At 47.3% G+C, this 26,549-nt stretch overlaps 9 protein-coding genes across 9 annotated transcripts in view, besides 1 other annotated feature; 5 read left to right on the plus strand and 4 right to left on the minus strand.

Moving 5' to 3' along the window:
- UA08_06650 (hypothetical protein) overlaps positions 1-1,673 on the plus strand; it is a gene marked incomplete at both ends in the record, with an annotated part of 2,039 nt that extends 366 nt beyond the window's left edge. The window contains 3 exons of the mRNA XM_020268950.1: positions 127-207; positions 276-566; positions 625-1,673. Of these exons, the coding sequence (XP_020118311.1) occupies positions 127-207; positions 276-566; positions 625-1,673 (1,421 nt within the window). The remainder of the gene's footprint in view (positions 1-126; positions 208-275; positions 567-624) is intronic.
- A 1,827-nt stretch (positions 1,674-3,500) lies between these two features.
- UA08_06651 (hypothetical protein) lies at positions 3,501-5,022 on the plus strand (the record flags this gene model as incomplete). Its single annotated transcript, XM_020268951.1, has 5 exons — positions 3,501-3,553; positions 3,642-3,902; positions 3,981-4,329; positions 4,398-4,500; positions 4,562-5,022. 5 exons carry the CDS (start codon positions 3,501-3,503, stop codon positions 5,020-5,022), a joined length of 1,227 nt encoding a protein of 408 aa, XP_020118318.1.
- A 700-nt stretch (positions 5,023-5,722) lies between these two features.
- On the plus strand, positions 5,723-6,657 carry UA08_06652 (hypothetical protein; the record flags this gene model as incomplete). The annotated part of the gene is made up of 2 exons (XM_020268952.1): positions 5,723-5,963; positions 6,038-6,657. The coding sequence occupies 2 exons, from the start codon at positions 5,723-5,725 to the stop codon at positions 6,655-6,657; spliced, it is 861 nt and encodes a 286-aa protein (XP_020118317.1).
- Positions 6,658-6,911: 254 nt separating this feature from the next.
- UA08_06653 (hypothetical protein) lies at positions 6,912-8,178 on the minus strand (the record flags this gene model as incomplete). Its single annotated transcript, XM_020268954.1, has 4 exons — positions 6,912-7,000; positions 7,124-7,860; positions 7,939-8,006; positions 8,128-8,178. The coding sequence occupies 4 exons, from the start codon at positions 8,176-8,178 to the stop codon at positions 6,912-6,914; spliced, it is 945 nt and encodes a 314-aa protein (XP_020118316.1).
- Positions 8,179-9,239: 1,061 nt separating this feature from the next.
- Positions 9,240-9,302: a repeat region (Identified by RepeatMasker using a combination of RepBase library and repeat library created with RepeatScout).
- Positions 9,303-9,538: 236 nt separating this feature from the next.
- Positions 9,539-11,347, plus strand: UA08_06654 (hypothetical protein; the record flags this gene model as incomplete). Its single annotated transcript, XM_020268955.1, has 3 exons — positions 9,539-10,009; positions 10,086-10,375; positions 10,450-11,347. The coding sequence occupies 3 exons, from the start codon at positions 9,539-9,541 to the stop codon at positions 11,345-11,347; spliced, it is 1,659 nt and encodes a 552-aa protein (XP_020118315.1).
- A 927-nt stretch (positions 11,348-12,274) lies between these two features.
- UA08_06655 (hypothetical protein) lies at positions 12,275-21,009 on the plus strand (the record flags this gene model as incomplete). The annotated part of the gene is made up of 2 exons (XM_020268956.1): positions 12,275-16,885; positions 16,966-21,009. 2 exons carry the CDS (start codon positions 12,275-12,277, stop codon positions 21,007-21,009), a joined length of 8,655 nt encoding a protein of 2,884 aa, XP_020118310.1.
- A 999-nt stretch (positions 21,010-22,008) lies between these two features.
- Positions 22,009-23,493, minus strand: UA08_06656 (hypothetical protein; the record flags this gene model as incomplete). The annotated part of the gene is made up of 5 exons (XM_020268957.1): positions 22,009-22,509; positions 22,590-22,939; positions 23,004-23,029; positions 23,104-23,189; positions 23,221-23,493. The coding sequence occupies 5 exons, from the start codon at positions 23,491-23,493 to the stop codon at positions 22,009-22,011; spliced, it is 1,236 nt and encodes a 411-aa protein (XP_020118309.1).
- A 1,003-nt stretch (positions 23,494-24,496) lies between these two features.
- UA08_06657 (hypothetical protein) lies at positions 24,497-24,838 on the minus strand (the record flags this gene model as incomplete). The annotated part of the gene is made up of 1 exon (XM_020268958.1): positions 24,497-24,838. The coding sequence occupies one exon, from the start codon at positions 24,836-24,838 to the stop codon at positions 24,497-24,499; it is 342 nt and encodes a 113-aa protein (XP_020118197.1).
- A 1,081-nt stretch (positions 24,839-25,919) lies between these two features.
- UA08_06658 (hypothetical protein) lies at positions 25,920-26,540 on the minus strand (the record flags this gene model as incomplete). The annotated part of the gene is made up of 1 exon (XM_020268959.1): positions 25,920-26,540. The coding sequence occupies one exon, from the start codon at positions 26,538-26,540 to the stop codon at positions 25,920-25,922; it is 621 nt and encodes a 206-aa protein (XP_020118083.1).
- Positions 26,541-26,549: the final 9 nt, after the last annotated feature.

Consider the following 26,549-nt stretch of genomic DNA (forward strand, 5'->3'; position numbering starts at 1 on the left):
CCCCCCCCTCTGGCTACAGATCGCGTCTGCTGTCTTGATTTATTATGCTGTCGCATGGATACGAAGATACGAAGGTGGTGTTTTTTTTTTTTTTTTCCATCAACTAATTCCTAGTTATCTTTCCAGCTGCCCCAGAACTACGCTCAACCTATGGAGGTGAACGTCGTGCCGTTAGCTCGACCGCAGGATTTGGTAGCGGCTTCAATGGTATATATACAACCCAGGAGCTCGTCCCCTCTGAAGATTGGAAAATAGCATTTCTGACATGTGAAAAGACCGCGAGCGTCCGGCATTCTCGTCTCGACCCGAACTCCCCTTACCCACCGAGCCCCCGTATACCGCTCACATCGGCAACCTTTCCTTCGATGCCACCTCCACCGATGTTTCCCAGCTGTTTGCTGACTGTGAAGTGACCAATGTCCGCATCGTTGAAGACAAGCTTAACCGCAGCCCCAAAGGCTTTGGCTATGTCGAATTTGCTAGCGTCGAAGGATTGAAGAAAGCACTCACTTTCTCTGGCACAACTCTTCAAGGGCGTGCCATTCGTGTCAGCATTGCAGAACCGCGTATGTGCCTTTCAAAGGAATGTGGTAATCCGCCCGGTATAACTAACATCTTGCTTAGCTAAGGATTCTCAGTCTTCTCGGGATTTCAGCGACTGGTCCCGGAAAGGCCCTCTCCCAGACTTGCCCCGCCGTGGTGGAAACGATCGCCCTGGCTTCAACCGAGAGTTCTCAGACAACATTTCTGAAACTGGTAGCCTCCGTGGCGAACGACGTCGATTCGAGGGCGACGGAAAGCCCCGTGACTTTGGTAACTGGGAGCGGAAAGGTCCACTGTCGCCTGTCGCTCCTGTTGCCGGACGTGAAGGTGGCCGCTCACGAACCAACGAGGGCTCTAGCTTCCGCAAAAACTCCCCGGCTTGGGGAGAAGGCCGGTCGCAGGACGGCTCGCGCCCTCCGCGCCGTGAATTCCAAGAGCGACCGGAACGACCAGAGCGTACGCCCACTGCAGCTGAGCTGGATAACCAGTGGAGGGCCAGGATGCGCCCGGATGCCCCAGCTGCCCCGAAGGAGCCCAGCAACCCGCCTTCTCCCGTTGCTGCTCCCGCTGCACCGGCTGTACGACCAAAGTTGAATTTGCAGAAGAGGACTGTGTCCGAGAACGTCCAGAGCCCGCCTCCTAGTGCCGATGCAGGTGACCCTAAAGCCAATCCTTTCGGTGCTGCTCGACCTATCGATACCGCTGCCAGAGAACGAGAGGTAGCAGACAAACGCGATCGTGCTCGCAAGGAGGCTGAAGAGAAGTCCAAGGCAGAGAAGGCAGAGAAACAACGCCAAGCCAAGGAGAAGGCTAAGGCCGAGAAAAGTGCAGCCGGTGATTCTAACGGGACGAAGGAATCGGACCCGGATGCGCCGAAGAAATCGAACTTCGAGGTTCTCCGTCGGGCCGGAGATGACGAGAGTGGTATGACAGCGGATCAGGAAATAGAGGGAGCCAAAGCAGAGCCAGTCGCAACCAAGGAGCAAGCAAAGGAGGCTCCTGAAAGTAGGACGAACGGCAGTTGGAGAAAGGCTGAACCTGCCGCTACCCCGGCCGCTGAAGCCGACGAAGAAGGCTGGAGCACCGTTTCTACCAACAAGCGCAACAAGGGACGTGGCCGTGGTTACTAAATCAGGCTCGCTCTTATAAACTCTCCTCCCCGTTGTGCTATGTTACTAAAGATGCAAACAGAAATGGTATTCGCTTTCTCCGCGCCCTCACAGTGTGTCGGTATTTTCGAACGACTGGAACATGAGCAACGAGTTACGCAAAATGACCTTTACATAATGCAACTCCCTTTTTTCCTTAACTCTCTTCTTACATGCCCCATGATGGCAACTCGTTGAAACTCCCACAGGAACCCCTTTGAAGGCTGTTTTGGTTATAATGGCGGTCGCACATATGAATTCTTCTTCTAGATTATTTTGATCTGCGCAACCTTTCCTTTTTACTTTCTTTCTTTGTTCCCCATCCATTCCCAAATGTTCAGGTACTATGGTGTTGTTCTCTTTAGTTTGTTTTGCCCCTATGTCTCCCTTTCCTCATTCCTGGACTGATTCGCTGGTGACTACTTAATTGCTTCTCTTTTCTTCTTCCTCTTTTTCAAGCCATCTCCCTCTCATCGAAAACGTGGTTTCAAAAAAGTTTCTCTTGCTTCCATGTACCCGATATGATACTCAACCGTCATCCACGTATGGGTGGGTATCCCTGTCTTCTATCTGTTGCATCTACTTGCTCGTGAGCTGCTGCCGAAAGAGAATTTTATGTGTATCTGTGTGTAAAAGAAAAGAAGCCTTTCAGAAGTTTTCCTTCCTATACTACTAGATTCTCTACTCACCCTTATACCCTCTTCCACGCGGTCCTTTGATAGGAGTAAATATATATGCACACTACCATAGGCGCCTGGCCGGGCGAATGTCCAGTCAGTATAGAAGCATAGATATCGTCATAGTACTGATAATTTTCCCTGTGCTCTCCAAGTCAAGTTCTAGATCACCCACTGCTATTACTACTTAAGTAGTATACATCCATCCAATCGGGATTTGCGTATTTGCAGATTTGCTCAGGATCGACCGAGCCATCAACCAAGAAAGTCTGCATAGATCTGCTGGTTAGTATATACTTTTTAAGCTGAATACCTAGGTATCATATGCAAGTCAAGTCGAACGAGCATGTTCTATCTACCCCTCCATATCGATCTGAATCTATCTCTCTGACTGGAGGTCCACCTGCTTATGTCTACGGCCCCCGCCAAACTCAGACCGCTCGGTTTTTGAAGCTAGGGCTGGCTTCCTTTCAAAATCTTTGATCCACCTAACTTCCCTGTCTACTTATCTATGGATCTCGCTGGAGATAGTTAGAAAGACGGGCGTTGACTAATATTTATATTTCATATATCTATTTCTTTTCTCAGGATTAAATTGCCGTGTTTCCCAAGTTTGTGATCTTACCAAGTGGTTGATCGTAGGCTCTTACGATTGAAGCTTGTCAAGCTATTTCCAAGGTGTTATCACCCAGTCTAGAGGCTAATCACCAATTCAGACAATAGGAAATGGCAGATATCGAAGAGCCGAATGCACCAGTAACAAAAGCAGACATGGGGAACACTAAAGAACCATGGTCCGCTGGTTTCCGCTCGTCGAAATCTTTTATCATCAGCGTGGTGTCTGTTGCGATCTTTGCGGTAGGCTCCTAGCTACTAGTCAAGACATGTTTTCAGATGGAAGTCTGTGGCTGACAAGAATGGATAGGATGTTTTCATATATGGAATGGTAAAGAATACAGAAATGAGCCCCGGATCGCATAATTGCAGGCTGTTGACGTTCTTCGATCGCATGGCTAGGTTATCCCCTTAATCCCAGCTATTCTGAGGGACCGACTTCACTTACCTGACGATGAGCGTGAGTTTTGGGGGCACTTGATGGAAAATCCACTCTGACATTTTGGGTAGTTCAAACATGGATGGCAGTCTCACTAGCAACATTCGGCGGTGCGCTGATGATAAGCTCTCGTAAGTCTAGAGCTGTCTATAGCTATATCTTACCAGTTCACTGACGTGCGCTGAATCTCATAGCTATTGTTGGGTATTTCGCTGACAGGGGCACTTCGCGAAGACTTCCCTTTGTAGTCGGTTTGGTTGCAGTCGCTGGTGCGACGATAATGTTTTGGCTTGCAAAATCCCCCGCGATAATGGTCATTGCACGCATGATGCAGGGAGTGGCTGGGGCTGCCGTATGGGCTGTTGGAAATGCTCTCGTGGTCGATTCAATGAAAAAAGAGCAGCTAGGAACTGCAATGGGATACGTTTCCATGGCGATGAACATAGGAACAATGGCTGGCCCAGCCTTGGGTGGAATTCTGTGAGTACCAGAATTTCCAATTGAAATCATTCAAGGTATCAGAAGTTCCTTTTTTTTAATGCTTCCTATGGTATGAAGGTTGGACCGAGCAGGTTATGATTCTGTTTTCATGGTGGCATTAGCCCTAATAAGCATTGACGTCGTACTCCGGTGTCTCATGATCGAACCGAAAGCGAAGCAGCAATTGAAAGCCATATCACGCCCCGAGGATGAAACTGAGCCTTTGCTAAGACGCGCATCTCTGCCAGACTACCAGGGCTGTGATGCAGAACAAGACCATAACCATGACGAGGAGCAGAGTGCATTTCCACACATTGTCTCTACTAGCCGTATCCCACCAATTGTCCGTCTGGCTATGTCTGGACAGCTTTTGGCTTTGCTGGTTGCAAGCGTCGTGGATGCTTCAATTTGGACAGCTTTTGAGGCTGTATGTTGACTACTCTCTCTTTCCCCGGTTGCTAACTTTCCAAAGATCGAAGCTTATGTCTGGTTTAGACTGTCCCCGTGTTTGTCATCAAGAACTTCAAGTGGGCATCTTTCGAGATCGGCATGTGCTTCTTGGTATTGACATTGCCTAGCATTATATCTCCTATTATCGGTGAGCTTGAACCACACTAAGGAGGAGGGGAAAAAGGTCGTGTTCATTAATTGGCAATCAGGGTCGCTTATTGACCGCTACGGTCCCCGTATTGTCTCGGTCATATCATTCTCGTCTCTGGTTCCGATATTTTTCATGTTCCCATTGGTGAACGACGAATCTCTACGTTCGCGCGTCCTCTTCGTCTCGTTACTGATGGGAGCCGGGGTTTCTTTCTCGGCAGTAATGCTCCCGCTCATGGTCGAGATTAGCGAACCTATTGAGCGTAAGGAGCGAGAGTCCCCCGGCATCTTTGGGGCGAAAGGCGCTAATGCACAGGCATATGCCCTGCATGCCATGGCATGGGCCTCTGGACAGCTGCTGGGACCGATTGTGGCAGGGGCGTTAGTTCAAACGATTGGATGGCGCAGTATGAACATTGTCCTGGCTGTGATAAGCGGCTTGACAGCCTTGATGCTTGCTTGTACAAGTGAGAAACTTGCGATGGTTGGTCACAACGAGCCAGCACCGCCGTGTTCTTGAATCAAGGGGCGGGTGGCTGGTCATGGAGGTCGGAGGCATTGTGGCGGATAGAACTTCATACTTACAGTAACTAGATCGTATATCTTGAACGTGATGTAAGGAGAGTCTAGAGATGACAAGTGTGAGGGAGGCTGAACAAGAAGAATGCAGGACAAAGTGAGACGTTGAGAGTATCAGATCGAGCAGAGGTAGAACAATAAATACCGTCACGCGGAGGTATGCATGCCTTAAATACGGGGGGCCTAAACCTGGGGTAATTTATTCCTGCCACTGGGAAGGAAGGCGCGGGCGGGCCCTGATCCCTTTAAGGAATCAAGTGACCACCAGCGAGAGTGGCTCATAACAACCACCGATATAGTACCGTTACCATTAGAGGTAGTAGTATATATCTAGTTGTCGCTTGCCTGGCGAGTGCCATGAGGTGGCATCTGTGTTGGACTGTCTCGTGTTTTGTCCCTGTGTTCTTGCCTTGTGTCAGCCGCCGGTTGGTTGCAATGCCATCCGGAGACATTTGAGGTGCTTCTTTGCCTGCTCTCGGCTGCATACCGACTGCTGTTTCATTTTCACTGCACATATACACCTTCTAAGTCGCCCGAAAAGCCTCGAGATTGTATAACATCGCCTCCGACTAGCGAACGCAACAGCGGGGGAACAGACGAAAAGTGCAAGGAAGAAAGGGCAAGGCTGTCAACAGTCCGCCATGCAGACATCCACATCAGTATATACCTCCACGTCGAAGACAGCAGACACGCGAACAACGCTAGTGGGTGGACATTACGCGCCGATGAAGGAACCTTTGTCGAGCAGCGTGGTGTCGGGCACAGCTTGCCTACATTGCGGCAATGACGCTTTTACCTCCCAAGATGCGATGGCCGCGCAGCAACGAATACAGGGGTTGGAAGAACAGGTCAGGGAATTAACGGTGAAGGCGTCCGAGGCTGGTAAATGCCATTTTCATACTTTACTAATTCTGCGAAAACTCGATCGCTAACCTGGTTATGTGTGGCCTTGACAGCGGGCAAGATAGTCGACTACGAAAACGAGGTTCGACATTTGACTCAAGCATTGCATAACCATAGCGATTTGCAAAGAGTGCGCTCCACATCTACGGCGTCTCCTACTTCTGAAACACCCGATACAAACGCCCAGCAACAACAAGGTCGCTTTGCCGGTTTCGCTTCCTACTTTCCCTATCGTCGCACCAACTCTCGTACCGGCTCCAAAGACTCCAGTACCCCGCCAAACACATCCCATTCAAATCACACCAGTAGTAGCCCGGGGGCACATATCAGTCCCACCAGCCACACCAGAAACTACCCTCAGCGATCGCTATCACAGCAAGATTCAACTGACCACAATGCCGCTGCACTTCAGGCAGCGCTATCACGCGAACGGTCGCTTCGAAAAGCCGCTGAGTCGCAACTATCGCAGGCACACTCCGAACTGGAAGAACTCACTGCTCAGTTATTCAGCCAAGCCAACGAGATGGTTGCGCAGGAGCGCAAGGCTCGAGCAAAGCTCGAGGAGAGAGTGGTTTTGCTTGAGAAGAGGGACAGTGAGAAGCGGAAGAGGCTTGATCGATTGGAAAAAGCGATTGCAAGGGTGGAGAGGGTCAGGGAATTGATCAATTGTTGATGGAAAAAGAAAATCTAGGATGAAACCTTACGAAACACGAATCTACTTATGCATTGGCTCTTGGAGTTTTCTGGAGAGGGCAATTCGGGAATGTTTATTTGGTCTTTTGATTTTGTTCCCCGTTTGAGAGGAGACTATATAAATGGGAAAAGGGAATCTAGTGTCCGGGCATTGGATATCACGGATAGGAGTTTTGGACGACATAGATGGCTAGCACATTGTGTATTAAATGTTCATTGATTTACGCAGGTCTGTCAGACATTGATCCACCTTATCTCCATGACACGATGCTCATCTCCGACTGTAATGAGTGATACCGGACGGGGGGTTATATTCCACGATTCTATCGTAATCAAAGCGTATATACAAGATAATATAATTTAGGGCCGCAATATATATGCTAAAAGGGCGCCTAAAGTAAGAACACTGAGCATTATATATGTGCTGTATGCTCCAAAAGCATTACCAGGTTTGTGAGCACGTTTCTTCCTCTCAAGCGCCACCACCACATCAATCTCCGAGACCATATCTAGACAATGCTGGAACAATGTCTTGGCCTCGCAGATCACATCTTCACACTCCTCTTTAGTGAGACGCTTGGAAGCCTCAATATAGCCGGCACGATAGGCGAGCTTAAAATCTTCACCATCTTGATCGCCATCAAAATGCCAAAACGACAGAAATGATTGCGCAAGAGAAGCACCCGCAGACTCCTGTTTTTCAACCTCGGACAAATCTTTGTACCAAAATTGGGCTCCGGCGTCAAGCAGTTGTTGGCGAATCCAGCGCCCGCCGTTGAAAAGAGCCAGGTACATGACCCATGAATAGGCTAGGAGGGTGTGTGGTTTAGCCCGGATGGTCTCGAGGACATGGGTGATTGCCACACGAACAGCAATATCATTGCCCTGTGGAAGAAAAGTATCATCACCACCCCATTCCGCCTTCAAGTTTCGTAGATCGGATTCTAGACGTTGGCTGCGGGCAATCGCCGGTATGTAGGCTTCAGCTAGTAAAGCGCGATACCTTTCCTTTGTGCTGTCCGGCGCTACCTCGAGATAGTCACGCCATGCGGATTCTAAAGCGGAGTAGATCTGCGCAAAGCGAGAAATGCCCAAAGCGTAGAGTTGCGGGGAGTTTGCTTTTGGAGGAAGAGCAAGGGGCAATCGGCCAGTGATGGCGCGGTGTAATGAGCTGTGAATTGCCCTGTAGGATTTTTTATTAAGAAATCAGCGGACTTGAATGAGACGAACTGTTCTCTTGGGCTGAAAATGAAGCTCCTACCTTGCCTCGGCATGGATCCGCTCAGGAAGATCGATGTCATTCCGGGAGTCACTCATCAGCAGGTGAACCTATTTACAGTACAATATGGCTCCTAGACAAAAGAGACATTGGATTTTGAAGGGACGGAGCCAGGAGCAAGACCAAATTGCTGAGCAGAGTTTGCCCCTTGGGGCTTTGGGAGACCCTGACGTGACATCTGATCTGTTGGAGAAAAAATCCGGGCCACACCCCGCTTGCCATTTTGGGCGCTAGTGTTTCCGGGGTTTCTCTGGAGTCTGTAGGGATGACATGCTTATATGCACTTCATCTTGACACTTTGGGAAGGTCTGTAGATATAGAGTACACACATGCACATGTCAAACACATGGAGGTATGTTTAGCTATATATGTACTGTTAGTGTGACATAAAAACGATGTGACATGAATCATGTACAGCCGCGTCACGTGATTCTGATCTAAGCAGGGCCCTTAAGTTATCGGTTACTGCATTTCAATTTAGATAAATACGGAAGACTTTGGCATGCTGCTAGCAAGCTCGGTGGATGCTTTCCCTGTTACTATTAGTATTACGGTTATCTATACTTGAATAAAGATAACAAAGCCATTGTGGCCTGCACAAGGCACCGAGCGCTCTTTGAGCGATGCATAAACACGAGTGACGAGTCATAGACAGCCCGGATATAACACGTAAGCCGATGCTATGCTAAATCCGGGCCTAGACGAAGGAACCGCGTACTTTAACTCCGTCCACTCAAGAGCATGTCGGCTGCAGATACTTCCCGAGGCCGATTCCACCGTCTCCACTCTCTAGCGGCTCCAAAATCTCCATCCTGCCCCCGAAAAGCATCCTATTGGCTACTGAGGCGACTTAGCGCCGGAAAGGCGAGCCACGAGGTAACATGCCCTAATCCGATCAGTAATCCCGGAAGAATAAATACCAGCCCTCGCTTTCTTCCAATGATTTTTACCAACCAAATGAGACAACTTTAGACTTTTCTTGGACTATACTTGTAAAATACTAGACTACCAGAACTGCTGCAAGATGATGAACACTTGACGGATGGCGTCATCGTGACTGGTCATTAAATTTATACCCGAAGTTTCTGCTGTAATTTGTAAACGTTTAATTGCCAATCGCCCAACCCAACACAGTGGGCCAGTACCCACTTGGATTAATGAAACAAGAAAGTGGCTTACAAATTTGCCAGATGAGTTGGATGTTTTTTCGTTTATCTCCAGCGGTAGGGCTGCTTCAAGTGACCCGAAGCGCGAAACCTTCCTCTTAAGACCGTTCCTCCGATGCGTGACAAATGATCTTCGCGGTCTGAAGCTAACATAGTCCCATATATATAGTATCATAAGCCTCAACGAGGAAAAGAAAAAAAGGGGGGAATCCTATTTCTAATAACCTAATACACCCATACACCCATACATCAGAACCGTGGCGATTCATCGTCTGGCTGCCCCACTAGATCCTTCAAGCTTTTCTATCCCTTATATAGTGTGAGAAGCTTCCACAGCCTCGCGAGAAGACTCTCTCCGTTTGCGAAAATCAATTACACGCTGTATATGGTCACCCCGTGGGTGCGGCGCTGATAACATGTCGACTTTCGATTCGCAATCTACGACGCCTGCCAGGACTAGCTTGGACTATGACACGCGCCAGGCCGGCCGTCTAGAGACAATACCAAGTGGTCTACACGACGAAAAATTCAATGAAGATCCTGAAAAACGCCCCGAATCCCGCTCAAGTTCGAGAACCAAGGCAGAAGATGTAGAGGCAGAAGTGGCGCTGGAGGCCGGCCCAAGCGATAACAACAATCCAGGCAAGGAAGAACCAAAGCCTGCCGCAAAAGATCCCAATCTAGTGGAATGGGACGGCCCTGACGATCCTGAAAACCCTCAGAACTTACCTGTTGCGAGGAAGTGGGCAATCACCATGTTGCTCTCTTCACTGACAGTTTGGATCACATTCTCAACCAGTGTGTTCAGCCAGGCCACCGAGGTCACGGCTGTCTTGTACGGCGTGTCAACCGAGGTTATGATTTTGGCAACCAGTCTTCCGCTTTTTGTACGTTTTTAGAACCCTTCGCTTTTTCTTTTTAAAGTGTGGTGTTGATCAGGTAACTAATTATCTGTCAAATTAGGGTTTCGCAATGGGCCCACTACTCTGGGGACCTTTCTCTGAGTTATACGGCAGGAAGAGGCCATTATTCTTTGGCTATGTCGTTTTTATCATCTTCCAGATCCCCGTTGCTGTGGCCCAGAATGTGGAGACCATCATGCTTTCTCGGTTTTTTATTGGTTTCTTTGGCTGTTCTCCCTTGGCTATTGTCGGAGGAGTATTAGCTGATATCTGGAACCCTATTGATCGTGGTGTTGCAATGGCTTTTTTTGCCGGCGCTACCTTTGGCGGTCCTACTCTAGGCCCTATCTTGTAAGTGGACTATGATCTTGCAGATCGTATCTTCAAACAACCGTTTTTTGTGTGTGTGCTAATGCATCATGTAGGGGTGGCTTTATTGTTGATTCTTACCTCGGCTGGCGGTGGACGGCCTGGATCACATTGATCGCGGCTGCGTTCTTCGCATGTATTGCTTTTATAATCGTCCCCGAAACGTTTGGCCCGGTCATTCTCCAGAAGCGCGCAGCTCGCCTACGGGTAGAGACCAAAAATTGGGCATACCACAGTACACTAGACGAGAACCCTCCCAGGCCAAAGGATTTTATTACCCGATACGCGATGCGCCCGTTTGAAATGCTCATGCTGGAGCCTATTTTGGTCTGCATCACCATCTACCTCGCCTTGATCTACGGAATCATGTACTTGCTCTTTGAGGCGTTTCCATATTCCTACCAAGAAATCCGCGGCTGGAAGAGTGCGGGAGTGGCTGCTCTGCCGTTCTTGGGCATCCTGATCGGAGTCATCTTGGGATGTGCCTACATCACCTACTTGACCAAGACCAGGTTTGCACAAAGGCTGAAAAAGGAAGGCCGTGTGGTCCCGGAGGAACGACTTGTTCCTATGTTCGCTGGCAGCATCGCATTGCCGATCGGCTTATTCTGGTTCGGCTGGACTTCCAACAAGGACATCATTTGGGTGCCGCAAGCGCTCTCGGCCATACCCATTGGCTTCGGCATCCTCATCATCTTCATGCAAGGTCTCAACTACATCATCGATGTGTATCTGATGTTCGCTAACTCGGGCATTGCCGCCAACACCTTGGTCCGTAGCTTGGTAGGCGGCGGATTCCCGCTCTTTGCTGATCAGATGTACGAAAGACTGGGTGTTCCCTGGGCGTCTAGTCTTCTCGCGTTTCTGACTCTTGCTATGGTGCCGATTCCAGTTTTGTTCTACATGTATGGCGCCAGAATCCGCAGCCTCAGCCGTTTCAACCCAAGGCTGTAGCGAGACTCCTATTCTCCTTTCCCTCTGAACTCCTTAAACACCCCACTCCTCACCTTTATTTTCTTTTCTTCAGATCTCCTACCTAATTCCTTAATGATGTCCTGGCAAGTCGCATAGCTTGGCATTTCTGTATATAATTCACGTTCCCACCTGGGCATTTGCTGGAGTTACTAGATATGAGCGGGTTAGTTAGATAGCCTGCAGGTTGGCTTCGTTGATGGCATTAGTAGCCATAATCGAAAAAATACAAATTGTCACCGAGTACTCTTTTCCTTGGACTGTTATATGTACATATATAGTACATAGTAACTATATAGTAGTTACAGCGTCGTCGAGTCAAGCTTCTTACATTACGTCAACTGCCCGAGCACAGATGCTTAGCTAAGCACCTCCCCTTGCTTGCCATTGGCCCAATCCGGGTGTAACTTATCGTGGCAGTGCACCTTCCCATGCTCCGCGCAACCCCGAAGTATGCACTCCCTGCGACCAACCTTTCGAGAGACCGCAACCGAGTTCATATCGGAGTGCTTTGCTGAAGCTAGCGCTAGCTCTTGACCTCCAATCGCTCGTTGCTCCGCCGGCCCTTCTCGACGGACGAATTATCGAAAGATGCGCGTCTCCCTATAGCCTGCGATCCCATCCCGTCAGCCTCCCCCCTCGGGTTCTTCACACAGTCGGCGCTTGTCAGCCCCAAATTCATTCTTCTTCAATTCCAACCCATCATCCTGCTTTCGACAGCCGTCGTCTTTCTACCCCCTTATAGAATGATAATCCTGAGTCGTCGGAAGGAACTGTATTCTCTGCAAAATGAGATCTGAATAGGGGCGGTCTTGCGGCTTGAATGGATACAACACACCGTGTCGTGTGCAAGAGCCTGTAGGAGGCTTGTTTAGTCCGCAGTCAACTTGTAGCACTGGACTTGTCACTATGTCGCTTTTCAACCCCACCACTGTTCTGGTGGCTTTGTTGCTGCTGTACATCTCCACATTTATCCTCTTTGCCTTTGTACGCGTGGCTACTGGTGTGTCCATTCAGCGAGTTGGTTACTTCTCCCTGCGGCGTATATCATATACACCGCAAGATGGCGTGCAAATTGACATCCGGGCCTTGGGTTTATCTTTACATCGGCCCTCCTTCTCGCAACCAACCTGGATTAGGCTTCGCTTGACCGACCTTAAAGTCACCATTGATCCCCAAAAACTGAAAAACGGCAATCATGGCACCCGCGAAAGCTATTCTTCGTCTTCATCGACCACGGTGTCTAACAATAGCTCTCCAGAATTGCATCAAGGTGCGACATTCGGCTCAGCGAAAGGCTCAAAACGCAGCCAGACGTGGAGACGGCTAACGCGCTGGAAGGAAAGCTTGAAACGACTGCACACATATATACAATGGCTGGCAATAATTGACCTTCACGCCACAAATACCTCCGTGTATTTTGTTGACGCTGGGTCTATACAAGTTGGATCTTTAACTTTGGCGGTTGATACTCGGCGGAATATGGTGGAACAAGGCCGTTTGTTCCGCCATAAGAAACAGCAGCCACAGGCACCACGCTCTGCTGAGTGGATTATCAACATTCGGAACATTTTACTTGCGGTTGATGGGCGGGAGCCCATGGAAGTAATGGATAATCTACAGTCGAATATTCACGGCCATTTATATCGCGATTTAGAGGGGCTTAGGGACACCTCTGTCGCTGTTAAGATTGGCCGACTTCACTTCCCATACGACACCTTGATGCTACTCAGCAAGCGAATTCAAGAAAGCCGAAAGGCGTCTTCCAAACTGGACATGCCGAGCGAGACTGATGATGAGATATCGTTCGCCGATTTCGTGGAGGAGCTGGATAAGCCTGGATCGAGGGAGGAAGCTATTGTACAGACCGTCGCCGATTCTAGGGAATTCGTTACTTCAATCTTGCGAGGTATAGAAGAAATACAGCTCGCGTTGAGCTTTTTCCGAATCTCAAGGTCCTTCCAGTCGCTTTCAACAGGGCAAAAAGATATGCAACTGAACCTGGTTACTCACGAAATCGGTATTGACCTTCATCGTATGGATCCGAATTCACCTGCTCACCGAATGTATTTCCAAAGGCGTGACACTGCCCACCAGGCTTTGTTGGCCGCAATATCTATATCCGTGAGCATGGAAGACGGTTCGGGTGCAACAGACAGGCTTCTTTACATACCCATGGCTACGACTACTATTAAGACGACTCTCCCTTCTAAGACTGTATATGTCTCTGATGAACGCGACGCCGCGGAACGCAACAGCAATGTCTTATTTGCAAATTGCGTGATCACGTCGCCATCCTTGGATATGGAGCCTCGCCATGTCTCGCAAGTTCTTCAGCTAGCAGAAACAAGGACACCATCTCCTCGGGGCAAAAAGCGAGATAACAATCGCATCATATCCCGCTTGCTACCTAAGGCCAGGATCAACTTTTCTGTGCACGAACCTGTGGTACGCTTTGTGCTACCTATCCCCAAGGAAGCCCCAGCCGATGGTGGTGATTATAATCTTCTCATATCGTCTATCTCGTCTATATCACTCGATATCGAATCTTTTCATTCGTCTGAGGGTGGATTTCACTATTCCTTGTCCTCTACTTATCGTGTTGCTTCCCACCAGCTTTACTACCAAACGCCTGCTGGTATCAAGCACAATTTATTGCAAACACAAGATATGGAAATTCGCGTGCATCTCAACACAACACCGGATATTTGTGTTTTTGTGTCGGGAAGCCTTAATTCGTTTTCAGCTCATATGGTCAATCCAAACGTCAACCGGGGAATTAAACAAGTTGTTGAACAAGTCCGAGCGCAATTACAGCCAAGGAATCGTATGCCAAGCATGAATCCCGAACAAAAATCAAGTTTCCTACGCCGTTTACCTCCTTGGTTGATGCGAGTTCAGTTTGAGGCAAATGAGTTGACCTTCGAGGTTGCGGGCCTTCCTCCCGGATCATCCAAGACAAACCGTGGAGTCGCACTTCAACTGGACTCATGGACCGCTGACTATCGAGCACAGAAACTCGAGCCCACAAAGAGCTCCTTAAGAAGACGGACATCTAGTCATTCTCATTCTCATTCCTCTCTTGGAGATGACTCTCCTTTTCGTTTTACTCCAACTTCGCCTCCGCGACGATCTGGTACTGGCCATGCTGACGGACGAAGGCTAGCTGTTCATATTCGTGGACTGGAAGGCTTCGTGATAGAATCCGAGGATTACATGGAATCCGAATCTTTTCTTTCGCTACCCAGATGTGAAGTTGCATTGAGTACACATAGTGATCTTCAGGGTCCTATATTCCACATAAACTCTTCTATCAAGGCCCTCTTTCTGGAATTTTCACTATATCGGACCTATTCATTGGGAGTTGCGCTGAATGTTTTATCTGAAACTTTCATGAAAACTCTAGCCACGAACTCTTCGCACGCATTTCAGTCCGAGGACTCATCGTCTACATTACCTGCTCCTCCACGGCCCCCTTCACAGCGCTCTGAGTTGACTACAGTTGACGTTCGTGTGGGACTTGTGCGGGTTAAGGGTATCATGCCCGATGATCCACGTTTCATGTTGCAGGTATACGGCTTAGCAGCAGGTAGTCATCGCTGGTCAGCTCCATTCGTTAGATGGCAATCGGCTCGGTTACATGTTGCGTCACCTAAATTCGGAAATGTGTGGGCACGATTCCTTTCAATGAACACTGTTAGGGTTGACCTGCGAGAGAGCAAACGTCGACATGGCCAAGAACTGCGAGAAGAACGATCTATTGATATCTCAGCTGAATGGATTCGCATAGGTGTTCCAAGCCATATGGTTATGCACCAAGTATTCAATAATTTCAATGTCACTTTCAAGTCGCTGAAAACGCTGTATCAGAGATTCAAAACAAACTCCGACATAGATGTCCTGGAGAAAGAACCAGAGGGACCCAAAAAGGTACCTCGAATATCTCTGCGCAGTAGAACACTAGCCTTCCAACTGGAAGATGATGCCTTTGAATGGAAGCTTGGTTGCATCTACCGTGCAGGACTTGTGGAACAACGGCATCGTATTGCTCGAGAGGAAGCCTTTAGGTTGAAGACCCAAAAGATAAGGGAAGCGCAAAATAGGCGAGCCCCATCCCGTTTCCGCACTCATTCCGCTCATCCAGACCCTCATCGCGGAAGAAGGAGTGACGATCGAAGACGAAGTGTAAGCATTGGCCCCGGGGAAGCCAGGAGATCGTTTGATGGTAAGCCTGAAAGTTACGGACGAGCCCGTTACGACACCGATGGTGCTGCAAACATCTCATCCAGCTCCAAAGTATCAGAAGAGGAAGCTTGGACTCGCTTGCAAGAGTATAACTCTCGAAATTGGAAATCAAAAATAGATGCCGCAATTCAATTTCAATCTGAATCCATCAATCAACTACGAAATGTTTTTAGCGGGGGGGATCAGCCTCCAGATGATATCGAGGACGATGAACCAATTCTCGCCTTTCCCACTCGGCCTGCATTGATGTCTACTTTAATCAGTGACGTGCACCTTATCATTGATAAACCCTCTTTCCCGGTTAATGAATATGCCCAATTTTTACATAGAATTGGCAAGGGAATGCCTCTCGATATGAAATACTCCCTTTTGATCCCCATGAGCATTCATCTGGACATGGGGGAAGCCCGGGTCACACTTCGTGATTACCCTCTGGATCTTCTTCACATTCCTGCTCTTCGTCCCGGCCAGTCTTCTCGAATGCCAAGTTGGTCTTTACAAACAAATTTTGTCATTGCAGAGGAGTTCCGTACCCGCGAGTCGACAAGAGACGTGCCTGTTTGTATTGTGCCCCCGACTAAACTTGCTGATGGCCAAGAAACTCAAGGCTTATATATCACTGTGCGGCGAACTATTGCACCTGTAAAGACATATTCGGAGCCCACTTTTGACATCAACACCAGTCTTCCAACAAGCATTACTTGGTGTATGTCGTACCAGCCTGTCATACAAGACATGATGAAAATAATTGAAGGGTTTACTAAACCCGAACTTGATCCATCGGAGCGGGTTGGCTTTTGGGATAAGATTAGATTGAGCTTTCACTCTCGAATCAAAGTACGATGGAAGGGTGATGGCGATGTTCACCTGCGTTTGAAAGGGTCACGCGACCCGTATATCATAACGGGATTCGGGGCTGGTTTCGTCATGTGTTGGCGGAAAGACGTCCAATGGAACATTCACCCTACTGACGACCCCAAAGAATTTATGACCGTTACCAGTGGGGAATACGTGCTTGCTGTGCCAGATTATAGCCACGAGGCCCGTTACTCGTATGCGTATGCACTAGATGTCCCCAGCTCCCAGCATCCTAGCGGCCAGGCAAAGAATGCCGCACATTTCAAGAAAGTGATGATGAAATTGTCAGGCAGTGTGAAGTGGATTGCAGGATTAGTGTTTGAGCGCAATGTGGACTCTGGGCGGTCCTTTGACTTCAAGTCACATTTCCATGTGGTGCTTAGGAACCCTCACTATATTGATGAGTCTCAAAGAAAGGTAAACCATTACACCTAGCACTATATTCCCCCCCTTCTTTTTCGTTTCCCGCCAGTCCAATACTAACATTATATTGACAGGACTACGACGCCTACCGCGGGTTTCGGAGCAATCATATCCACCTCTCTGTTGCGGTTATCTCCCCAAACAATACAGAGCAGCCGATGTCAAACTATAATACCGTCCATCTTACTCCCCGCCTCTTCACTCATTTCTTTCATTGGTGGTCTCTGTTCTCCGGGGTGATGTCTCTCCCTGTGCGGCAGGGACCTCTTTGGCCGGGTATTACCAAGACAAGTAAGAAGTTCGGCCGTCACCTGGCCACCGTCAAGTATAAATTACTTCTTTCTCCTCTGTTTGCTTCACACATTTACAAGCATAAAGACCCAGAAGATTATGGGGAAGATGTAGTTACCGCCACTGGCCTCAAGGTTCGCCTTGCCAATTTCAAATTTGATCTTCATCAAAGACGCGAACGAGTCAAAACCCCGATAAAAGGCCGTCTAAAACAAATGAAGTCTAGCGCGATGCGTATTAACCGTGCAGAATTGGACTTTGAGGCGGCCGATTTCAGGGCAGTATCCGCTAGTATTGAAGGGACCACCTTGGATGAGGTTTTGGGAGATCACGACAACATTGTTGAATCATTCCAGCAGCCCATTGGCTCGGTTGATATGTCCCGTTTCAATATCCCCGACCAGGATTATACATGGATTGATATGGATGATTTTGTTGAATTGGACTGGATCCTCCCTCAAGAGTCCAATCCCAAAACCAAGATCTTGCCTCTTGCATATACCCCACGCTTTACCTACTTCCGACAGACTGACCACGGAAATGCGCCAACATCTGACCATGCAGATAGTCAATTTGGCGACGAGCCAACGCATAATTGTGTTATGTCTCAAGGAAATGGCCCTTGGCAGGTGCAGATGGACCTTATAAAAGATCGTCTGAAAACTCTTGAAATACAAACGGCAAACCATGAGCATCAGCTCAGTGAGCATGAGATACAACTACAAAAAGCTGACGGAGAAAACCACGACTTGAAAATCAAGCATGAATTACTAGTTCGTCAGGCAGAATCCTTGGCGAGACGACACAAATTTCTGGATTCAGGACTTCGCCGTCTTGAAAAGCTTGTATCCGGAGAAGAGTATACGCATGACGACTGCCATGGCAGCGAAGCATCGTCAAGAACTAGGGAAGACGTGGAATCGGAAAGCGATAATGATCACAAGAAAATGGACGGGAACTACGAACCCCCGGATATTGACTCGGCTAACGACTTCAACAATCGATTCACGATCCATAATCCGCAAGTAAAATGGAACAATGCGTTGCGAGATATCATGGTGAGATATGGCCACCAAGTAAGCCAGCGGCGGGGATTTGTGTACTATATGTCACAGCAGGCTGTCAAATTCATCTCCGATATTGTTGAGGAACAAAACAAACATAATCAACGACGGAAAGGGCTTTTTAATCATTCGCCTAGTCGCGGCGGTGAGAAAGAGCAGGATGACGATGACAGCGTTCAGGATCGCATCGAGCAATTACTACATGATGCGAAGAGATATGTGAATGCGGATGATCCGTCTTCCGCATCGACTACTGATCGAGTTCGACCGCACTCGAGTGATTTTGCTGAGAATATCTCACCAGAATTCACTTCGCAGCGCAGTTACCATCTCCGTCTCATTGCTCCTCAAATTCAGCTACAGAGTGATAAAAATCCACGATCTGTCACGCTTGTGACCGCGAAAGGCATGTCGCTTAAAGTATTGTCTATCATGGACAAACGCCGTGTTAGTGATGACGTTAGCGGATTGGTTCAGCGCAGATTCTCACTGGACATGGATGGTGCTCAGTTTTTCGTTGCGACACAGAAGAATCTTAAAGCCCACTTGCAATTTTATGCCGGCAACAAATATGGAAATGCCCCTGGATCAGCTTGGCCGCCGTGGCTGACCTTGGAAGCTATGTTTGACTTTGAGCTTCTACCATTTGGGTTTTCGAGGATAATCCAGAGGACTTCGGCAAGTCTTCGATACGATAAATACAACAATCTGCGTCTCAAGTATAATGATCAAGTAGTGGGAAGCGATAATGATTCGCAGAATTACCACGATGCTGATGAGGGGCGTGTAGACCAAGTTTGGGTTGAATTTCCAGATGTCAGGGCTATCTGCGACTCTACCGAATACTACTCAACGTATATTATTGTGTTGGATTTGCTGCTTTACAATGAACCTCTGGAAAAGGTCAGAAGTGAGAAGTTGGAGAAGATTATGTATGCTTCTGATTTCAGTGATCTAAGAGGCGCACCGGAAACAGTCTTTAGGCTGCAAGAACGTATTCGACAATTCGAAGAGATAAAAGAGTATTTCCAAGTGCAAGCGCATCGCCTTGACGCTAAGGGTTGGCAAGACAGAATAACTCTTGAAAGAGATTTGGCCAATTGCGAAGAGGAGCTGTTTTTCATTATGAAAGCTATCACAACATCGCAAAGGCGGACTGATGAACGATCTCTATCTAAGTCCAGGGCTTCTATGCGGTATTGTCTATCAGCTTCTGATATTGTTTGGCATCTTATGAGGGACAGGAATGAGCCGCTGGTTGAATTTCAGCTGCGCAACGCTTCATACGAGCGTACCGACAACACGGACGGCTCCAATCATAATGTCATGGAAATCCAACGGTTGTACGCACTGAATTTGTTGGAAAATGCCGTCTATCCTCAAATGATTGTTCCCTATATGGACCATAAAAGTCGGACTGAGATGAGCGGAGACATGATGTTTCGTGTTCAGTGGTACATGTTGGAAGCCGTTGCGGGTATCCCGGTGCTAGATCAATTCGAAGTTAATATGTTCCCTCTAAAAGTTCAATTAGAGAGAGAACTTGGAAAGAAACTGTTCGAATACATTTTCCCTGGCGTTGGTTCTAATGCCTTTGAAAATGGCGCCTTCTCACCGTTCATGGTCAAACACATAAAACCCATGGATGAAGAGGAAGACGAGGAGGATACAAATGACATTGGGACTCCCGATTTTATCCACACCCCACGTAGCCAAGGCAGTACTTGGACTGGGGAAGATCCGCAAGCTCTTACGGGTGCTGGTTCTATTGAATTGAGACTGCAGCCAACAATGATATTACCGGACAACAACCGGAAAACGGCACAATCTTCGCGCACAAACAGGCTCAAAGTTCCGCAACTGACACGAATGAACAGAGACGGTAATCGCACTTCGCAGGCAGATAAATCAGGCGTAGGTCTTCGGTCATCTGCCCTTAACAAAAAGAAGTCTGCAGAGAGTATGCGAGCGTTGACTAGAACGTCCACCGAAAGATCAATTGCGGCGGGATCTATTGCGTCAGGCAGCACAGGCGAAAGTAAAAAGTTTTCACTTGTTAAGAGCTCAAAGAAAGAGCAAACAGATGACCTCACACAAATGATGTCGAGGGCGTCTAACTACATGATCCTCGCCCATGTCAAAATCAATGACGTTGTGCTTTGCTTGAGCTACAAAGGCAGGGGGGATCGGAACATTGAAGATGTGCATAATTTCGTGTTCCGTCTACCAGTGCTCGAGTACCGTAACAAGACGTGGTCAAATCTAGAGCTTGCTCTACGCCTGAAGACGGATGTCATCAAAGCTTTGATATCTCACGCTCCAGCTATCCTAGGCAACAAGTTCTCGCGTCCGCGCCCAAGCAAACAACAACAGCAAAGATTGCGAGAGCTGGCATCCTCATCTCAAATACTCCCTGCTTCAGATACTGCTCTGAATAGTGGCTATAGTCCAACATCGGCGACGCAAAGTATAAATAGTCGGGATACAACTGGCAGTAAGCGTTTTCAGCTCAACCATGCCGCTACCTCTCCTTCTTCCCCCCATTCCGCCCATTCCACAGCGATGAGCTCAGGGACATATCCTCTCCGAAAATCCATTTCCTATTCTTCAAGCAACGTCAGCAGTTTGAGGGAGCCCGGCATTATGATCAACGACACCCTAGTGACAAGAGACAACGATAGCTCAGCATCAAAACAAGAATTGAGAGAAGAGCGTCCAAAGACCTCACAAGGCCTCGGTGCTCACTCTCAAGATGAGAGGTAAGTCATGTTTATTTACTTCCGATACAATTTTTCCCTCTGCACAAAAATTAAGTGATTTTCTCCTAGCTCTAGGAGAAGCATCCGCAGCATTGGCCGCAAATTTCTTAATCGCCATACCTTCAATGAGTGAGCCCTATATACTGGTTTGACCTGGAACTGCCTGTAAAATCAACCACATGCTATACTTATATTATATATTCGATAATATTGTCTTCGAACTACCTTTGAAATACACGATGTAGTAGCCCCATCATATTCGTTTCTCTTCGATTATTTATTTGCATGTATTTTTCTAGCTTTTTCTGTCTTTTATCTTGATCTCCATTTCTATCTCGTTCTGTCTTCAAAACGTGGGCAGTGTATATGATTTGCATACGTGACGGTCTTGGCGCAGGGGGAGGCGAGGAGCCTATTCAAGTTCATTTCATTTTTTTCATTTTGGAGATACCTTTTCTGTCTTTGTTTTTGTTCTCTTTATTTCGAATGCATTAATAGCTGACCCATGGTAGATGGGATATAATAGAACTAATGAAACCATGGGACCGGCTTCCGTTTGGCTAGATTCGTATATACATTGATAGATATTCGGGACAGAAATCCATAAAATCGAAATTCAAGTTAAAAAGGATATACCTATGTATATGTGCAAAATGTAAAGTGTTAATGATACATAAATATGAAATGATAATAAACGATGTATGCATACATATCCTCATAGACCGGTCATTCATGAAACAGGGGTGAATACAAAAAGAGTTACAATGCACAAAACGCTAGATAACAATGATAAAAAAAAAACAACATCATGATCCCACAGCCCTACCACATCAAATAAACTCCAAAACCACCATGATCTCTGGTATTCCCATCCTGAAAAAAAGTGCCCGATTCAAAAGTATACGCGTAGAAATGAGGGAAGAAAGAGGGAATTGGGTATAGAAAGAGACACATTATCTAAGTGCAACGGTTGATATCAATGAGCCAGGTAGATATGTAATATTCAAATCCTGTCTGGGAATTCTGTGGGATCTTCTTGTTTTTCAATGTCTCGATTGGGATCAGCGTTGCTGCTGCTGTTGCTGATGGCGGCATGATCATGACTGTGAGAACGAGAAGCGCTTCGCTCGAGCCCTCCAGCACCAATAACGCCTTCATCGGCGGTGGCTGCGCCCACAAAGTCAACATGGCTAGTAGCTCTTGTGGTTTCCTCTGCAACATCGGGCCGGATGGTATCAGGGAAATTACTATGTCTATCTTCCGTGGTAGACAAGCTCTCGGGGGAAGTCGGTTTTTCGCGTGCGAATGATGGCAGAATACGTGCCTGGATGGAGTTCATTCGTGTGCGTGGATTAGCAGTGATGTCATCGGTGAAAGGCTCCCCGCCGTGGTTTTGCTGCACAAGACTCCATGTTTCCTTTTCACGGCGAAGTTCGGCTTGCACCCAGGGAAATGTAATTAAAGTCCAAATACCGGCCCAAGCAAACGGGAGGGACCAGCCAAGCTGTTCAATAATTCAAATGGTTAGCCTGAGGACATGGGACGGACAAGTGGGCTAACATATGGAAAAATATATATACATACAGTATAGGCGACATTTTCCGGAGTTGTAAAAATGATGGCTGTAATAGCTGCAGCTGCGATAAGGGAGCCACCGGCCCAAAAGCAATTCATTTCGAAGAGCATACGGCGGAAGTAAGGGCTAGATAAGTAGCGAGTGCGAAGGGCAAAGCGAAAACTCTGGCCGCCGCCTCCGTCTACGGCAACAATGTCCTCGACGAGGACGTAGAGGGCGGTAGGCATCACGGAGCCTCGTGGAGTTGAGGATATGCGAAAGGGAGCTTTGTAGCCAAACATGCGAAGGATATCCAGAGTAAGGTGGACACCGCCGAAGTAGAACATGACGGTAGGAAGGGGCATTGCGAGTAGGCGGACTGGAGAGTGAAGGTGATTAGCATGTTTGCTCGAGTTTCAGGTAGATGGGACACGAGAGCTTACTGTATGGAATGGTCGGGATGGTACCACTGAAATATTGAAAAAGATATATTAGTCGGGAATTGTTGACTAGGAGCATTATCCTAAACTGTGTAAGACTTACACAATCAATTCGACGGCGAGGATCAACCATACGACAGTGAAGTTGATTTGAAAAAAGTCGAGCTGCTCATATATCAGCCTTTGTCCCTGTCAGTTTCCATATATGTGGATAGCTCACCCATGATTTGCGTGCATTCAGCGGTCTGGCTCTCGAGTTCTTTCGCATCAGATTATACAGTCGGAAGAAAAACTCGAAGACGGAAACACCACCCAAGGCCGCCGTACTGATGGAGAAGACAAGGTTGAGTGATAGGTCTGTCGCGTATCGCAGCGCATAGTAGAGGATTAGCGGTTGGGCGAGTGTGTCAATCACGAAAAGTGTCCAGAAAAACGCAATGGAGCGCTTTCTTTGGCGGAGGGAGTAAGGGAGTGGCGGAGGCCCGTCGGCCATGGTATGTGAATTCAAGATTATGAGATGGGATGCGGGAGTAGGGAGGAAAACACAATCCGGCTATCAATTATTCAATATGTTCAATGTTGCCTCCGGCAGCTCGTCATGGTGGACGTGGTGGATGAGAGTCGGGAGTAAAGACCAGCGGGCTCGGCGAGGGAAGTAGGATTAGATTGTCGGCCGAACGTAACGAAGGAAATGGAGAGCAAATTCGAGGAGATTATAGATAGAAGAACTGACTCGGCTTGACTGACTGACTGATTGATTGCTCGATTGATATGATCTGATTGTTTTTGACGAAGGGAAGCGTAGCGTAACTCGTACGTACGTCGCAGATCAAGTGCCAAGCCGGGATCGGGCATGACATCACTTGCTTCGTTTTTTATTTTTTTTTTTTTTTGGTGCACGATTGCGTACATTACAGTACATAAATTGTACAGCAAGCATAACTAATGCATAATTATGCTCTTTGTTCATCGCAACCGAAACATGCCGTTCTTTCTCCCAGTCAGGTCCCTATTATCGTCAGCAGAGCGTCAGCTTTGGTCTGGAGCAACTTATCCTGGTAGGACTATCTGCACGAACCTGGCATTCTCGCAAAACATGGAAGGATGCCTATGCTCGCATTTCGCTATAATCATTCCGTACCTCGTAAAACTGACGATTGCCCAGCGTTAGTTAACTAACTACTACACGGCTAGCAGGTGATGGTCTGCTGCTTAAAAACTCAAATCAGGTTACTTTTCGGAGACTCCGTTAATATGGACTGAAACATGGCGGCTTAGTTTTCTTCCTACGTACACTCCTGGAGGATCTTGCACGTGACTGTAGCCCTATGTATTTCCAGAAATGGCAATTTGCAAAGATTTACCGTCTCGGATACGACAGCTCTCAATGTTCTAAATTATCCATGAAAAGAAGTAATTTGTGTTCTATGTTTATTTGCCCATTGATCGCGTCACTAAATGATGTAACAACATCATCCCCAACTCGACAGCATCCATTAGGGCAAGCTCAAATAATACTCCAACATCTTGGGGAAATTCGGGTTCCTAGGCCAGGAACGGTTTTTGTTCACAATACGTCTCATATTTTTACGCTTGACCTTTGCTTTGATATCAATCGGTGCAAGCAGCTTGATTCCAGGGGCAATGAAGTCATTATGCTCCTTAATCTGGTGAGGGACGTGATACTCATCACAAGCCGGCATAATGCATCCAGTAAGGGAATCTTCGAATCCTTGAAATTCCGTCTTCAGGAGATATTCCGCCTCGTCTGTAGTGGCGTAAAATGCCAGCCAGCCTCTGTTATCAGAGTTTGTGATGCTCTCGGAGGAGATGACCATTATCAATGAGCCAAACCTTCACTGAGTCAACTGTTGTATCGCATGGCTGGAAAGTCTTGATTACTTCCTCGGCCGTCCAGTATTTTCCGTAATTGGCAGAGCCGGGATGAGGACTGCGTAGTTTAAGAATGTAAGTTGAAACCATTTCACGTTTAGTATAGATGTAGTTCACCAAGTCCAAAATGGAATGAATGAACCCCGAATTTATGAAGCATCAAACTACCTACTCGTAAAGATCGAGTTGATGCAGTGAGGGGATATGGGCTGGGTAAGGAATTTAGCGATCGCATCTTGATTTTATTATGGTCAAAAGATGAGGCGCTGAGAGATTAGATGTTTTGATAAGGAATTACTTAGATAGTAAGCGCCTGGGTCAGTGAATTTGCAAGCGTAATCTTGGAAGAGCTGGAGCAAAAACCCGATTGTGAAAATATAGAGCATGTTTACGAAGTAGGAATCTACTTTTTCATCTCATAACGCGCATACTGAGATGAATGTTTTGTTGATAGACCCCTCATTTATCCGTAACATTCCTATAGATTTTGTCTTGCAACTTGAATGATTCAATCTTCAAGTTACAAGAAAGAAATATGCAAGACTATCTATCCAGACTAGAGACTAGGCGCTAAATTGGCTGACTAAAGCAGAAATATGTCCTATCCAATGATACATATCTAGGCAATAAGCCGTTATCTCATTAACAAATGTACAGATGTGTGGCGTGGCTAGAATTCCTTTCTGACTCAATACCAAGCACTCACCCATCTCCCATGACACTACGGAAGGCTTTTCTGCTGCCTGAAAACGTTGCTTTAATACATGATATAAACCAAGACAAGAACAGGATAACAGCAATAGGTATCTACCGCTAATTATATAAGTACAGATGAAGCAGATTTGAAACTTCTTATTATATGATATAGATTATCTATTGAAATATATTCACAATCAGACTCCAGGAAGCCACTAATCCATCACCATTTCTCAGCCCTGCAACTAGCCATCATGTCATCCAAACCCTTGCTCCAACACATCAAAAGTCCCAGTTATAGCGCCAGTAATGAGCTCTAGCAACAGCGAATCAAACTCCCGAATCCGCTTTCGTTTGGAGCTGCCATTCCGCACCGGCATGGTCCTTGTCAAGAATGGCTACTTTCTTGGCTGTGAGGAGCTGGTAGGCTTTTTTGTTAAATTCATTTTTGATCGTGCTGAGCGAGTTGTAGGTATAGTACTTGGGTTTGAGTTTCTCTTGGACTGCATCAATCCAGCGCATACAGTTTCCCGACTGATCGATCTCTGCAAGTTTGATCTGCCTATCCAGATCTTCCCAGTAGTTCATATTGACTTCGCAAAGATAAGAAGCGAGGAGCAAATTTTTCATCGCAACCCAGCATGGAGGCTGCTGCCCCCCGAGGACCGACTTTGAAATCTCCCATTGCCCACCTCTTTCTTGGCTTCTGTGTAAACTCCAGAGTCTCCCTTCGCCCTGTGTCGTGTTTGTGCATAGATAGAACCCACAGTGAAGGAGTTCACTCGGTTCTTCGTTGTTATCGTTGTAGCCCACGACAACATAGAAATGGTCATTCACAAATTGGAATATCTCTGGCTTGATATCTTTAGATTTGATTCCATGAAACTTCGTAGGAAGAGAGATTTGATCATAGGGCTTGTGTTGATAATCTGTGCTTCTGTAGGTTGACATTTTGGAAAA

This window comes from Talaromyces atroroseus (assembly GCF_001907595.1).
Source record: "Talaromyces atroroseus strain IBT 11181 chromosome Unknown scaffold_9, whole genome shotgun sequence".
Classification (NCBI taxonomy): Eukaryota; Fungi; Ascomycota; class Eurotiomycetes; order Eurotiales; family Trichocomaceae; genus Talaromyces; species Talaromyces atroroseus.